Genomic DNA, 16,682 nt, shown 5'->3' on the forward strand with positions numbered 1-16,682 from the left:
AAAGGGAAAGGAAAGAACAAAGGTAAAGGTGGAAGGAAAAGCCATCCTCCCATCTGTTATGTATGTGGAACAGAGGGACATCTATCTTTCCAGTGCCCTGATAAGAAACAAAATCCTATTGAGAAGAATCAGAATTTTGAATCTGTGAAGAAGGGGCGAGCTTCTGTCATCACAAGAGGATATAAAGCATTGTGTACTCACCAAGAGAAAAGTATAGGAGGTGGGGGATTATGGATACTGGACGGTGGAGCATCAGACCACATGACCAATAGAAAAGATTTATTCATAAATCTTTGTCCCATAACTGGTCAAGTTGTTGTGGGTGATGGATATGCTTTGGAAGTCAAAGGAATTGGCACCATAAAATTGGAGATCTCCACTGAATGTGGTGGCTTTACTATAGACTTCTCAGATGTACTGTACATCCCTGATTTGAAAGATAATTTGCTTTCACAAGGAGTATTGGACAAGAAGGGAATGAAGTTCTCATGTTATCAAGGGGTGAACGAGATATCAGATGAAGGAGAAGTTTTCTTAAAGGCATTTCTCGTAAATAATTTATATTACATCACTACAGTAGGAGGAGTCAGCATTGAAGATGTCAAGATTATTTCTGAGACAAAGAAAGCATCCATAGTATCTACCATAATATGGCATGATAGACTGGGGCATCTCAATGAAGACGATATGAAGAGAATTCCTTTGGATAAAAAATGTGGAATTAACCATTTTGATTGTGATACTTGTAATGCTGGGAAAATGAAAAGGTTAAAATTTCCTAACATAGGTGGAGAAGATACATGCAAGGTCTTGGATAGAATCCATTCTGATGTGGCAGGTCCATTTACACCCAAGACTTTAAACGGAGCTAAGTACTTTGTCACATTTATTGATGATTTTACAAGGTATTCTATGGTCTACTTATTGAAAAAGAAGTCAGAAGTATTTGAAAATTTCAAGAAATTTCAACGTAGAGTGGAGTGCCTGCACGATAGGAAAATTAAGGAATTCCAGAGTGACAATGGTGGAGAATACACAGATAAAAAATTCTCAGTACACCTGGAAGAATGTGGAATCTTACATCGTTTCTCAGTGGCATATACTCCACAGCAAAATGGGCTATCTGAGAGGTACAACGAAACTATTCTGAATACAACGAGATGTTTACTGATAAAATCTGGTCTTCATAAAAGATTTTGGGGAGAAGCTCTCATGACTGCTGTACATCTCAGAAATTTGTCTCCTACTTCTGCACGAAATAGCAATATTCCAATGAGTTTGTGGAAAGGACGGGAACTAAAAGAGATAGATTATAACTATCTAAGAGTATTTGGATGCCAGGCATGGGCATGGCAGCCAAGAGAGACAAGAGATGGAAAATTGAGTCCCAGAGGAGAAGAAAGCATCATGTTAGGATATGAAGAGGGCATCAAAGGATATCGACTTTGGAGTCTGAAAAAGAAGAAAGTAATAATCAGCAGAGATGTCAGGTTCAACGAATCAAAATTTCCTTTCAAGATGAGCCGAGATGATATCAAGATTCCCGATCTAGACAGCGATGGCGAACCTGATCCAGGAGAAGACATTGTGGAACAAGGCTATGTTTTCACAGGCGATGGAAAAGCTGAGGAGACTAAATCAAACCAAATTTCATCACACCCGGTGGTGATCCCAGGTCTGACTCCAGTGGTCCCAGATTCAGTTTCATGGGGAGCAGTGCCTGAGATACCAGAGGAGGCAGCGCCTCGTGTTGCAGTTTTGGAGGATGACGTTGAACAGCCTGTCTTGGTGGTCTACCCCACAGTTACTAATTTAGAGGTACCAGTGACAAACCTTGACCCTGGTGAGGTCGCAGGTGAGGTACCAAGCCAGTCCATTCCAAGGAGGTCAAAGCGTGTTAGGAAGCCAACATCTTGTCAAAGCTGCAACTATGCTCATGCAAGTATTGAGTGTACTTCCATTCCAGGGACAGTAACAGAGGCTTTAAATAGTAAAGATTCTGAGTTTTGGAAACAGGCAATGCAAGAAGAAGTAAAAGTTTTGTCAGACCAAGGAACATGGGAAATAGTGCCAAGACCAGAGGGATTAAATATTGTAGGTTCAAAATGGGTGTTTGCTTTGAAACGTAATGATAAAGGGGAAATTATAAAGTTCAAGGCAAGGTTAGTTGCTCAGGGATATGGTCAAATTCATGGAGTTGATTACCATGACACATTTAGTCCTGTTATTCAAAAGAAAAGTCTGAGGCTTCTTATAGCTATTGCTGTTGAGACAGATTTAGAAATGGATCAGTTGGATATTGTAGGGGCATATTTAAACAGTAAATTAGAAGAGGATGTGTACATGGAGATACCAAAATATCTCGGAGAGAATATAACGGTTGATAGAAAGTTTTATGTATGTAAGTTAAACAAGAGTATATACGGTTTAAAGAAATCAGGTAGAAATTGGTATTTGCATCTAAGCTCAATTTTGTCTGTGTATGGATTAAAACAGTGTTTAAGTGATCCATGTATTTTTAGCATGTCTGACCTTAAAGTAGGGGTTTATGTTGATGATATGTTGCTTGTCGGAACGAAGGACAAGATATCACAGTTTAAGAGTTATCTAGGTAAGCATGTAGGAGTCAAGGATCTTGGTTCAGCCCATAATATTTTGTCCATAAGAATACAGAGACCTGAAAGAAGTGTGGTATATATTGATCAGGAGAATTATATAAAATATATGTTGGAAGAATTCGAGATGCAAGATTGTCATGGGGTGAATACTCCTTTACCAGTAGATTTTCAAGAGAGAGATGTCGAAAACCAAATAAGCAATTATTTGTATCGAAAAGCAATAGGCTGTTTGTTGCATTTGTCTGGAAATACAAGACCAGATATTTCCTATGCAGTGTGTATTTTAAGTCAGTATATGGAGGAGCCATGTCAAACTGATTGGAAAAATGTCAAGCATATGTTTAGATTTTTGTCTAAGACTAGAGGTTATGCTTTATGTTATCAAAAATGTCAAAGTAAAATTAACGCATACTCTGATGCAGACTGGGCAGGCAGTAAAGGTTATTGTAAGTCCATTACAGGATATCATATTTCTTTAGCAGGAGCTCCATTTATCTGGCGAGCAAGGAAGCAAAAATGCATGGCAACCTCATCAACTCATGCAGAGTTTATTGCATTGTATGAGTGTGTAACTGAAATAGTATGGTTATCAGAGTTGTTAATAGAAATTAATCAAGGATGTTTAATGCCTAAACCTTGTGTTATTTATTGTGATAATGAGAGTTCCATTGCCATTGCCAAAAATGATGTTATAACTGAAGGAAACAAACATTTCTTTGTTAAATACCATTTCATCATGGAACAAGTCAAAGAAAAAATGGTGTATTTTATATATGTACCATCAGACAAGAATACTGCGGATATATTTACTAAAAGACTGCCAGGGACAAGAATCAAAGTGTTATCAAAGATGATAGGACTTAAGGATCTGTACAATAGAATTTAAGATGTTTGAATATTTTATAATTATAATGTCTTGTGTTGTTTGGTACTCATTCAGAGATTGAAGGTGAAATGATTATTGCATTTTCAAAAAAAACAGGTATTGTCCGAGGGGGAGTGTTAAGATTTCCATGAAATGTATATTTTGTATATTCGCGGACAATGCCATTTTTTATCAACAGAAAAAAGTATCTATGTACTTTTTTGTAGCCAAGGGTTTGTTTATGGTTACTTTGTTGGGACTCTTTAAAAATGGTTGAAGAATAAAACTTGAAGTAGATAGTTGATCCTGTTTTTTCTCCGGACTAACTGTCGAAGCTTTCATAGTGGCACGAAGATTTCGTCCACTGGTTACCGAAACACAAATATTTTTTGTCAATCAAGTCCCATTCATTATGATTTTTATCATTGGGCAACAATACTTTCACACAATTATCTTATATGCATATCAACATATGTTTTGTGTTTCACACCCCTCATCAATCTTCCAACATATGTAAAATGTCATTTTAGGCCTTAATAACTTAATGATTTTTCCAAACCACTGATACTTCAAAAATTATATACATAAGACAAACATGTCTCATGATGCAATTGATAGTTTTCCATCTTGTAATACCATTGACTGAGGTCTAAGTGATTCTCAGGCTATTAACTTTCATGTAGATCATTCCAATAAAATGCATGCCATTTATATAGGAAAACTAATATTTATAAAATCAGTTTGTACAAAAATCCACAAATAAAACAGTGATATCATAGCAGTAAAACAACTTGACTGCCATTGCCCAAGCATAGAACTTTGACTAACAAATTCTTTGATCCTCATTACATATTAAAAACATAACAATGTTTCCACTTTGAAAATATAGTAACCGGAGGCAAACTGGTGCATCAGCTATCATCTGAAAACAAGGATAGGAAGAGGAGAGAGTATGAGACAAGGAGAGCATACAACTGAACTTTCCATTATCATGCACAAAGTGGAAAAGTAGCTCACATAATTTTTAAGAGAATACCTTCTAATACAATCCACTAACACACATAATACACCATTATTCTTTGTTGACTTTAGTATTTCATATTTCTCCTAGTGCTCTATACTTCAGCGTAAAACTAGTATAAGAAAACCACACAGAAAATTAGCAATGTAAAATGAAACATGACAAAGTTTCCAATATAGAGGAGAAATCCATTACATTTGCCTGCTGTAAACTTTGGGAGTTTTCTTAATGGATTCAAAATAAAGATAATGATAAAGAAATAATGATATTTTTATCTCATAACCTTAGCTGAATGCCAAAACCAAAACCATCCAGGAACTTTCAACCAAGGGATTTCCTTCAGGTAGTCATTCCCTTGAGAGTCACAACTTAAGATGTAATCATCATTTATCTTACTCAGATAAGACTAATGACTCAACAGATTTTTTATTCCCTTAAAGGAAGTACTCAATGAATTTCTCAGTTCATCTAAATCTATTAAATCTGTGAGATGATGTAAGACAATATTATCGGTTGTAATAGAGTGAAAAATAAAGAGGCTCATGTATTTTTTCATTTTTCGATTTGCCACCAAATTCTCAAGCTGTTTGCAAAAATAAGTCGATACGTGATGTAACACAAAAAATAATGCAACATTCTGAGCAAATAAACACAAAAGGGAACCGGGAATTTCAAAAAGACAGGAATAAAGAATAAAAGATAATGAATTACCCATCAGATTGGAACTAACAGCCAACAGTAAGTCAGCATTGGCAAAATAAAAAGGCTCACAGATAAATATGAAAAAGAGAACTTCAATAAATATTGTAATCTCCAAAGAAGTCACACCTGGATTCAGTTATGCAAACATAAAATCAAAATTCCTGCCATTTCCTCTAAAGCCCAAACTTCCTTATTATGTATAATGAGAGTAAAAAGACTTACATAACTTGAGTCTTGAGTGAGTTCATTTGATAGGCCACAAAGTGAAAGTTCGTCCATAAGGAACCCATTTTGCAGCCTTTTCATTGCAATACTTGATAGTGCATTCTACATATGGAAGTAGACATAAGTTGATTGCTGCTAACATTGTCCTTGGATAGACACTAGGTCAATCCCCATGATAATGGAGTCATTCACTAAGTCCCAAAACCACAAAGATGAAAGGTAGATGGAAAGAAAGGTATGTATGGTACACCAGTAAAGTCTTCCTCATCCATCCACTATCCCATAAGTTTGATATAAAATAAAACAGGAAAGGTGCTACCCACTGTTCATGAGTTGTTGACATCAATTATGTTCTTGTTCACTTGTTCTGAGATAACTCTTCATTAAGAGATGGAATGTAAGCAACAAGAACCACTCGATGTCCATGAGTGAAGCTGAGGAGTTATTGACGTGATCAACTTATCTTCTTGTTGCAAACAGCTCGAGAATTTGGTGGCAAATCGAAAAATGAAAAAATACATGAGGCTCTTTATTTTTCAAACTCTATCACAACCGATAATATGTACTATCTTCGCTGAAGTTCTGAAATTCATATTTAACTGGACGGCTATATACACATGCGTTTGTTTTTTATTGTTTCTTCATCACAGCAATGGTTTTTGATAGCCCAACTACTTTTGTTCCGCCAGTGCTGGCTTATTGTTGGCTGCTAGTCCCAGTTGTGTGGCTAATTCACTTTTTACTTTTAATGCATGTCTTATTGATAAACAAATGGCCAGCCAGCTCAGCCTCAAAAGCATGCTTATTAAGTTTTCTTAGTAGACATCTTGGCTAACTCCATAATTCATTGAAAATCTATGCATTTATAAATACTCAATGGAAATGCATATGGCAGTATAAACAACAACATGAAAAAAGATGAATAGTGCTGAGAGATATGATACAAGAATATCCAAATGTTGCATAAGCTTACTCAAAGTCAGCTCAATTTATAATTTCAGTTTGGCCTGATCTCAGACCAGGACGAGATCAGTCCCTAAATGTAGTTATTAGTCAGGAGATAGCATACCTTTAACAATACGCTTGAAAAGAGGAGATCCTTGGCTCACGGCTAGCTGACTAGTGCTCTTCCCTTGACCCTGCCAACAAAATTGGTTGGCATTACTCCACATCCTTTCCTCTTTGGGTACATTTAATGTGTCTGAAATACGGAGAAAATAATTGCATATATTATTCATATACAACCAGAGTGAAATGATCCTAGCAGGATTAGAATGCTTAGAGTTATTCAAAGAGAAAATACAAAGCAAGATTATAAATATACAGAATATTCAACCAATGGACCCACCAAACTAAAACTTGGCATCATGTCACTGCTGGGTATTTAATATTAAATATGGCATAAACAATGAGTCACAGGGTAAAAAAATCTGAGGTTTTCCTGACTGTATCATCAGCAAGTAATTACTTCAATTTCTGTGCAGGTAAAGTTCTTTTAACCCTAGAACGACGGGCTGGGTCCAATGGACCCAGTTGGTAGTTTTGAAAGTTTATAATTATGTCAAAAGTGCACGAAACTGATTTTGATGCCGTGGCTTTTCCTAAATATATGTCCTCTAAAACATAGCAAGAAATAACGAGAATGGGCTCATTATATTTTATAGTATACTACAAAGTTACATAGTGGACTGACTGGGTCCATTGGACCCAGTCGACTATTTTCAATGCTATGGGTAATTCATTTCAACTTATCAGCAATTTTCTTATTTACTTTGTATTTTTGGGAGATTCAATGTTTATGGAGATATATACAAGGTCGTAGGCAATAGTTATTACCAATTAGTGGGCATTTTTTATGGATTGGCTTGATGCCTTTCATATACTCTTCTAATGTCACATTTAGAGTGACACAGTCAGAAACATGTATCCACATCGTTTCGTAATGGGTAGTTTTTGCAACTTTCTCTGGTTGGACGCACACACAGTGTGAATTATCTACATTCAGCCCCATAATCTGTTACTTTTAAATGTGAGACTGTTCATATAGCGTCTGCGGTGCTTTCGTGGTGGACAGTCAGAAGTTACGCTCGCAAGCTGGAAAGGTTTCACTGCCTGCCGACATTTGCTGTTATTCCAACTATCTAATTGAAGACCTCGAAGAATTTGAATTCCATCATTACATTTTGATACCATGCATGGTAGGTACAAAACTTTATGGATTATATAAAAGACTATATTCCTTCAATCTAATGTACTTCTTCAGTATTTACCTCATTTACCAAATCGTTTACTCCTCAGATGGATTAGTAGGATGAAGTGGTGTATTGATTTTCAACTACTATGATATACAGCAATGTCATTATTCCTATCTTTACAGGATGCTTGGTGGTACCAAATTTTGTGTAGTGAGGTATTGATGTGACTGAATTCATAGAGTGGCTATTGATAGACTGTGTAGTTGAGGAGCTAAGAAGTCGGCGTCGCCATTTGGATATTACAGTCAAAATAACTATCAAGATATTTTTGAGGTAATAAGAAAAAAGGATTGTTTATAGTTATTGAAAAAATTAGCTGTTCTAGCAAAACTATTGAACTCTTTGAATTGCTTGATGATATCAGAAACATAATACGAGACAGTGCTTTTCTAATTTTTACCTGAATTTAAAACTAAGGAGTAGCACGAACAATGTTATCTTCCATTTATATCTAAGTAAAGTTTGGAATGAAAAATTGATCAATTTCATTGTCACTTTATTCACAGGCTTGCTAATAGTGACACACATTTGGAGTGCATTCATCTAAAGATTGCAGAACGACGTGTTCAGCATCTAAATATACAGCGCTAACAGGAGGAGGGTAGTAGTGACTCCGGTGGAGATGAAGCCTAAAATGTTGAATAAGGATGGAGAAGAACTGAACCTTGCGCGATTTTTCTTCACCTTTCTGAGAAGATGATAGAAATGCGAAAATAGGGAATTCCTAACGGGAGAAATTTTTATTTCACGCAATCTGAAAGAGGAGTGGTAAACAAAACCTCATGCCACTAAAAAGGGTAGAATGCGAAGGCGTAATATTTTGCGTCATATCCCGTGCACCATGCGGAATTTTTATTCTGTCTTCTGCTTTTTTGCTAATTTTGCGTCCTAACATCTTTGATGTTGTTAGAAAATGGATTACCATTGAAAGGCATATAGTTTTTCAAACTTTGTAGAATGAAGAAGATGACTGAAATAAATAAGGTTCTGGCATTGCTAATACATATCATTTTTACTAGTCAAAAATGAAAATTTTTCACAACTTTGGAGTAAACTAGACGGGCGACAAACATGCAACAGTTTATGGAGTCAAAAGTAATACTGCGGGTTATTTGATTTGATAATGCGACAGAAAAGCAGAGGCGAAGACAAGTTGCAGATTATTAGAGGGATATTTGATGGGCGGAATGAATATTTGAAATATGCAATCGTGCCAGGATCCTGCATGACAGTTGACGAGCAGTTATTGATGTTCCGCGGGCGCTGTACCTTTAGAGAGTTTGTATCATCAAAACGAGGAAAGTATGGAATTAAAATTTTGGCTGCAAGTCGTAGTAGTGATTCATACAAGTGGAATGTCCAAGTATACACAGGTAGAGAATCTCATAAAAGTCGAGAGGTCAATCAAGGGAAAAGATTAGTTACACGTATGGTTGAGGGATCAATCAGCCAGAAACATAAGTAGGTAGCCCAATACTTTCCAAAGGTTTAGCGATTGTAGAGATCATGAGGTAAAATAAACGAGGGATTCCACCCGAGCTCACGTCTGTAAATGCCATTGCACTTGTAAACGCTTACGTACTCTACTTGTATCTGCGTCACACGCTTTAATAAACGTGGTCCTAATTACTTCGGCGCTAATTATTGAAGTGTGTATCATTACCCAAATACCCTTCATTGGTGACCCCGACGTGATCCGGCAACAGTTATCGCGAGAAGCTTTCGGACCACATGTGCTCGTGACGATTTCAAAATCTCTCACCATCCGCGTCGTGTTGTGTGCTCTGCCGTAATTTGACTGCTTTTGTGTGTTTATTTTGTTATTGGACAATTGTGAAATACTTATTTTCTCCACTATGCCCAACGCAATGGAGCGAATGTCAATACGCGCTCCTCCATTTTGGCCGGAAGAGCCATCGCTGTGGTTTTCACAGTTGGAAGGACAATTTTTTCTTTGCGGAATCACCGAGGACGAATCAAAATTTTGGGTTGTGGCTACCCAGTTGGAGGCCCGTTACGCGCAGGAGGTGAAGGACATAATTTCCAATCCTCCGAGTGAGAACAAATACAGCAAGTTAAAGGAGGAACTCATTCGCCGGCTGTCTGCTTCTCGGGAGCAGAAAATCCGGCAGCTTTTGCAACGCGAGGAGATGGGTGAAAGGAAGCCTTCACAATTTCTACGCCATCTAAAAAATTTGGCGGGCGATTCAGTGCCTGATGAGTTCATGCGGTCACTTTGGCTGACGCGGATTCCACAGCACTTCCGCGCCATCTTGGCCGCCAACGAGGGCGCTGACCTCGACACAATGGCATCCTTGGCAGACAAAATCCATGAAGCCTTCGCCCGACAGCAAGACACCACTCCTTTTCCCCCGCAGGTGAGCGTGGTATCCCCTGAACCTTGCTCTTGCTCTGGCGGCGCCTCTGGGACGATTGCCTCTCTCCTGAGTCGGATGGACGACCTCTCTCGGCAAGTTGCGGCTCTATCGGTGTCACGGCCGTCGCGAGGAGACCACTCGAATACCCACACCCGGCAGCGTAGCCGCTCCCGCGGCCACTCCCTCAGCCGTCGAGATCCGAATATGTGTTGGTACCACTGGAACTTTGGTGACCGGGCGCGAAAATGTATCCAACCATGCTCATACTCGCCGGGAAACGAGGAAGGCAGTCGGTAGACGCGGCCGCCGACTACAGCCCCTTGCCGAGCCGCTTATTCGTGATGGACGCAGTTACGCAGGTAACATTCCTTGTTGATACTGGTGCTGACCTTTCTGTGTACCCCCGCTCACTCGTCAAGGGCCGACGCCCAAAGACAAATTACACCCTATATGCCGCTAACAACTCAGTTATCCACACATACGGGTGGCAAGTGTTAAATTTAAACCTTGGTCTACGCCGCCAGTTTTCTTGGAGGTTCGTGGTAGCAGACATTCCTAAACCCATTATCGGCGCAGATTTTTTAAGACATTTCGGGCTGCTCGTTGACATTAAAAACTCTCGCCTAATTGACAGCGCTACGTCGCTATCTGTCGTCGGTAGTGTTTCGCGTTACCCGATGGGCCAAATTAAGGCAGTGGTGGGCACTACGCGTTTTCACACACTCCTTTCCCGCTACCCCGACATCACCCGCCCCGCTGGGACCCCTCAGCAGACTATGCACTCTACAGTGCATTACATCCGCACAACGCCGGGCCAGCCCGTTTCCTGCAAACCCCGCAGGTTGGCTCCGGACAAACTCGCAGCAGCTAAGCGCGAATTTGAGCTGATGATGCACATGGGTACCGCTAGACGCTCGGATAGCTGTTGGTCGTCGCCCCTACACCTTGTCCCGAAGAAAGGAGACGAGTGGAGGCCGTGTGGTGATTACCGCGCCCTAAACGACCGCACCATTCCCGATAAATACCCAGTGCCCCATATAGAGGATTTCGCAGCCTGTCTCAGTGGTAATACCGTATTCTCTACTATTGATTTAGTGCGCGCTTATAATCAGATCCCTGTCCACCCGGACGACATTCCAAAGACGGCTATCACGACCCCGTTCGGCTTATTCGAGTTCCCGTTCATGTCCTTCGGCCTTCGCAATGCCGCGCAAACATTCCAGAGGTTCATCGATGAGGCGTTGCGCGGACTCTCATTTTGTTACGCATACTTGGACGACATTCTCGTCGCCTCCCGCAGTGAAGAGGAGCATGAGGAACATTTAAATAAACTCTTTGCCAGACTCAGTGAATACGGGGTGCTTATCAACCCTGCAAAGTGCGTTTTTGGTGTTCCGGAGGTGACTTTTCTGGGTTACACAGTGAACGCCGACGGCACCAAGCCGTTAAGTGAGAAAGTGAGTGCCATCAAAGATTTCCCCCAGCCTGTCACCGTAAAGCAGTTGCGACAATTTTTGGGGATGATAAACTTTTATCGGCGTTTCCTTCCCAACGCTGCGGCCCTCCAAGCTCCCCTTTGTGAAGTGCTACGTGGTGGCGCGAAGAAAAATGACAAAGTGGTTTGGACGCCAGAACTGCGCCGGTCTTTTCAGGAGTGTAAGGATGCACTTTCGACTTTCACCCTCCTCGTGCACCCTGACCCATCCTTGCCATTAGGACTTTTCACGGACGCCTCAGATTTCACAATGGGTGCCGTGCTACAGCAAAGAACGGCGTCAGGATGGCAACCATTGGCCTTCTTTTCAAAAAAACTTGGTGCGACTGAAATGAATTACAGCCCGTACGATAGAGAACTTTTGGCCATTTATCGTGCAGTGCGACACTTTCGCCATATGATTGAAGGTCGCCACTTTACAATATTCACAGATCATAAACCCATCACTTTCGCTTTCCTTCAAAAACCAGATAAATGCTCTCCACGACAATTTCGGTATTTGGACTTAATCGGGCAGTTCACCACCGACATTAAACACGTCGCAGGTGCCGATAACGTCGTCGCCGATGCCTTATCCCGCGTCGAAGAGATCACTCCAGCCATTTCTTACGAAGCGCTGGCGCAGGCTCAAGAAAATGACAAGGAACTGGCATCCCTCCTTCGTTTAGGATCTTCTCTTGCCTTGAAGAAAGTTAAGATCCCAGGTACGCAGTTAGATTTGACGTGTGATACTTCTTTGGCAACGGCGCGACCATTTGTAACTGCTACTTTCCGCCGACAGGTGTTCGACTCCATCCACAGCCTCGCTCACCCTGGGGCAAACGCCACTGTAAAGTTAATGACCTCCCGTTTTGTATGGCCTTCCATTAAAAAGGATTGCCGACAGTGGGCCCGTTCTTGCATCCCTTGCCAACGGTCCAAGGTCTCACGCCACGTCAACTCACCTGTGGGCGACTTTCAGATCCCCAACCTGAGGTTCGAGCACATCCATATTGATCTGGTCGGTCCTCTTCCTATGTCCCGCGGTTACCGTTACTGTCTTACGTGCGTCGATCGCTTCACGCGTTGGCCAGAGGCCATACCCTTGGACAACATCTCGGCAGAGACTGTTTCACGGGCATTGTTTCAAGAATGGATCGCACGATTCGGCACACCGCAACGCATTACTACGGACCAGGGCCGACAGTTCGAGAGCGATCTGTTTCAGCAGCTCAATAAAATTTGTGGAATTTCTCACCTCCGTACGTCTGCGTACCACCCGGCCGCTAACGGAATGGTTGAACGGCTGCATAGGCAACTGAAGTCGGCCATCCGCTGCCATGAAGCGGAGCAGTGGGCCGATATGCTTCCTGCCATTCTCCTCGGGTTCCGTGCAGCATGGAAGGAGGACCTCCAAGCAACCTCTGCAGACCTCGTCTACGGTGCACCACTCCGTTTACCTGGAGAGTTTCTCACTCCCTCTAGCGTCCCAGCACCCAGCGGCACGGCCTTTGTCTCTCAGCTGCGAGAGCATTTCCGGAAGCTGACCCCTAAAGCAGCAGCTCGCCATGGCAGCCGAGATGTTTTCATCTTTAAAGACTTGCCGTCATCCTCTCATGTTTTTGTGCGCAATGACGCCTCACATGGGTCCCTTCAAGCACCATACGATGGACCATTCCGAGTCCTGCAGAGAAATGGTAAGACCTACAAAGTCCAACTACCTAGCAGGGATTCCAACATCTCCATCGACCGCCTCAAGCCAGCGTACGTCACAACAGATGTACCTTTGGCCCATAATCCCTCCACTCTGCTGGTACGACCGCCGTCTCCACCACCTCCAGCTACCGAGCCCCTGGCTACTGAGCACCCAGCTGTCTTCATAGAGGTGCCACCCTCTACCACGCCCGGTGTAACTGATGATTTTCGCACACCAGTGGCAGCAAACAATGAGCAGCCGCTTGCCCGACCTAGGAGACACGTTCGTTTCCCTGCATATCTGCAAGATTATCAGCTTGACAACTAATATCATTGTATTTTTCTTTTTTTTCCCATCTCAACGTTAGGGTAAACCACTGCCAGGGGAGTGATGTGGCGGAGCTATCAGTGCTGCGGCTCGCCACATTGGGCGCCACCGGCTGGACCCTGTAGAGTTGATGGAGTTCCAAACTTGGCCACCAGAGGTGCGAACGGGGACCGGACCGGAAGCACACCGGAGTCAGCCGGGAGTCCGCCGTGAACCGCCATATTGTGCACTTGTAAACGCTTACGTACTCTACTTGTATCTGCGTCACACGCTTTAATAAACGTGGTCCTAATTACTTCGGCGCTAATTATTGAAGTGTGTATCATTACCCAAATACCCTTCAATCATTGACAAAAAATCCATTTTGTAATTTGTGTTAATGTTATTCAGAAAATGAACATTCATAAAAATGGGAAAGGTGGAGTGATATTTCTGGTAGAGGGGCTAATATTATTCTCCGCTGCAGTAATAGCTTAAAACAAAATAATTTAATAATAATAAAGACGAAGAAATATGTTGAGGATGTAAATAAGATGGAAACCATCACTTAACTCAGTCTAAATTCATCATAAACTGGTAATATTGTGGAAAAAATGTTTCAGGGTCCATTGGACCCAGTCAGGCTACTACGCGATAATTTTTTTTCAGTCTTCCTAGGGTTAAGTCTAACATATTTAGATGACTTACTCTGCTGGTGTCTTTAAGGATTCTCCATCCTTCAAAACAGCGAGAAATATCAATAGATTTGACATATTCAAAACAAAAAGATCCTTGTGTTGCATGGGTCCCTCATTCAGCTGCAGTCTTCAGAAATTCTTTATGTATTGCTACCAAAACATGTCCAAGTTTAAAGAAGTACAGTGGAACCTCGTTAAAGCGAGTACGGGCTATAGCAACACCCCCGCTATTACGAGAGATAGCCGATGCACCGTCGATTGACCCTATAATAAGCCTGTTAAAAAATTCGTTTTTACGAGACCCTTTCGGTGTTGGCTCTCGCCATAGCGAGGGTTTCACCGCCGGAAGACTTTCATGAAGACTCCTTAACCTCTGTAATTGCTAGCGATCTGTTAGAAATGAAGTTAATGGAGTGCTCAGTCTCAAATTTATGTGGTAAACTGTCGTTCGATAAATATAATGATGACAAAACAATGCTTTGTATGATTTTTATTCAGTGCGGCGCTTATAAATTGTTTGAATAGTTGGTCGTTATTTGAGTAAGGAAATTTAGTGATGCAAAAAAACATCGCCTTTCTTCTGGATTTATGCTTACGTTTATCGGATAGATGTTTATCTGTCGCCGCACCACTCCTGTTCCTGTATATCTGTTCGCAACAGGTATATTGGCTATTATTTGCTCCACCTCCGGTAAAGCGAAAATTCGCTATCGCGAGTGTTTATTAGTGCACCGTGGGGTGTCGTTATATCGAGGTTTCACTGTAGACAACTAGGTAGAATGGAAACGCAAGAGAATTATTCACGTTTGCCACAGTATTTACATAGCCCATTCCTGTTCAATCATTCCACCATATGATGCACTAGCAATTATTTTCACCAAAGATTAATAAAATGACTACATCATAAAGCTAGATCCAGAAACATTGCCTCAAACAACCACATTTTGAGTAAGCTCAGTCATTAGAACTAAATAATGAAGGAACACAAAACACTAAATTCATAGAGAAATTCAAAGCAACAAATTATGAGTTTATAAGTACACAGACCACTGAAATATTGAGTAAACTCAGATCAGATTCATTGTCGACAAGTTATGGAAGTTCACAGATAGTAATAAATCAAACAGCTGTAGTAATTTTCCACACTTTTTTAATTTTTTCAACTGGTTTCAATACTTACACATGATTTTCAAGAGCTGTCTAGCCTATGAGTAGCAAGCCTGGTATAAGTACAGAAGTAGGAATGGGGGTTTGAGGTTGGGTACTCATTTGCGGGATGTCTATTCAGGGTTATCGGACAAGGTTTTCAAGGGAGGAGGGACTCCCACCTTAAGGAAAGGTCAGGTCATCGTTGGTACCACCTCATTGACCACACATTCTCCAAACAACTTGGAATACTATCCTTTTTCAAAATTTTCTACAAAATCCAGTTTTTTACCTTTGTCAAATACATACATACATGTAAAATTTTTAAGATAAAATCAGATAAATCGTCACGAGTATACAAATGCTTTGCAAACATAGAATTTTCATCACAATTTAAAAAAGACTTTTTATGCTCATCAATTCTTAGGATAGGATTTTAAAAACATTACTTAAAATTATCCTTAGGGAACAATTTTCCTATTTCATAGGATAGACGACTTAAAAATGGTAATTTTTTCCATTGTTCATACGACCATGTTGTAGGGGAGAGGTTTGTCGGTGACAACAGAGCCTTCTTCTTTAGTTTACACTCCAACAGTGAGTCTACCATTCTTTCCCCATACCCATTTCAGGACACTATAAGTTAAATTCTGTTATCCTCCTTTTCAAAATCTATTTGAGTAAGGGGTATGGAAAGTAGATGATGTATGTATTAACACATGAGAAGTGGCCAATTTAAGCGAGTGATGGTGATTATAATATTTTGGAATAACAACATCCGTAAAAGTACTTTTCCGAAAAATTGAAAACCAATGTGAGTGGTTTCTAATTTCTATTATCAGATCTTGAAAGCACAGAGTCTTCATTCCCACCTCTACAGTAAATACTACTGAGGATGTAAACAGTTGAGCTTTACCACAAATTATATAGCTGTTTAACACTTCCCATTCAAAGACAAATGATGTCATCTACATGCCGGTTTTGATTTTGGGGAGAAGCTCTCATGACTGCTGTACATCTCAGAAATTTGTCTCCTACTTCTGCACGAAATAGCAATATTCCAATGAGTTTGTGGAAAGGACGGGAACTAAAAGAGATAGATTATAACTATCTAAGAGTATTTGGATGCCAGGCATGGGCATGGCAGCCAAGAGAGACAAGAGATGGAAAATTGAGTCCCAGAGGAGAAGAAAGCATCATGTTAGGATATGAAGAGGGCATCAAAGGATATCGACTTTGGAGTCTGAAAAAGAAGAAAGTAATAATCAGCAGAGATGTCAGGTTCAACGAATCAAAAT

At 40.7% G+C, this 16,682-nt stretch overlaps 1 protein-coding gene and 1 long non-coding RNA gene across 2 annotated transcripts; one reads left to right on the top strand and one right to left on the bottom strand.

Annotated features, from left to right (window-relative positions):
* Positions 1–4,190: 4,190 nt before the first annotated feature.
* Positions 4,191–6,651, bottom strand: LOC124154167. Its single transcript, XR_006863849.1, has 2 exons — positions 6,501–6,651; positions 4,191–4,405 (listed from the first exon to the last, which is right to left on the bottom strand). It is a non-coding gene; the product is annotated as an uncharacterized LOC124154167 (long non-coding RNA).
* A 2,891-nt stretch (positions 6,652–9,542) lies between these two features.
* LOC124153210 lies at positions 9,543–10,361 on the top strand. The gene has a single exon (XM_046526309.1). The coding sequence runs from the start codon at positions 9,543–9,545 to the stop codon at positions 10,359–10,361; it is 819 nt and encodes a 272-aa protein (XP_046382265.1).
* The last annotated feature ends 6,321 nt before the right edge of the window (positions 10,362–16,682 follow it).

This window comes from Ischnura elegans, chromosome 2, assembly GCF_921293095.1.
Source record: "Ischnura elegans chromosome 2, ioIscEleg1.1, whole genome shotgun sequence".
Taxonomy (NCBI): Eukaryota; Metazoa; Arthropoda; class Insecta; order Odonata; family Coenagrionidae; genus Ischnura; species Ischnura elegans.

Bases quoted from the DNA above. Each gene is read 5' to 3' on its own strand.
- LOC124153210 (XM_046526309.1), top strand. From the start codon at position 9,543: ATGCCCAACGCAATGGAGCGAATGTCAATACGCGCTCCTCCATTTTGG.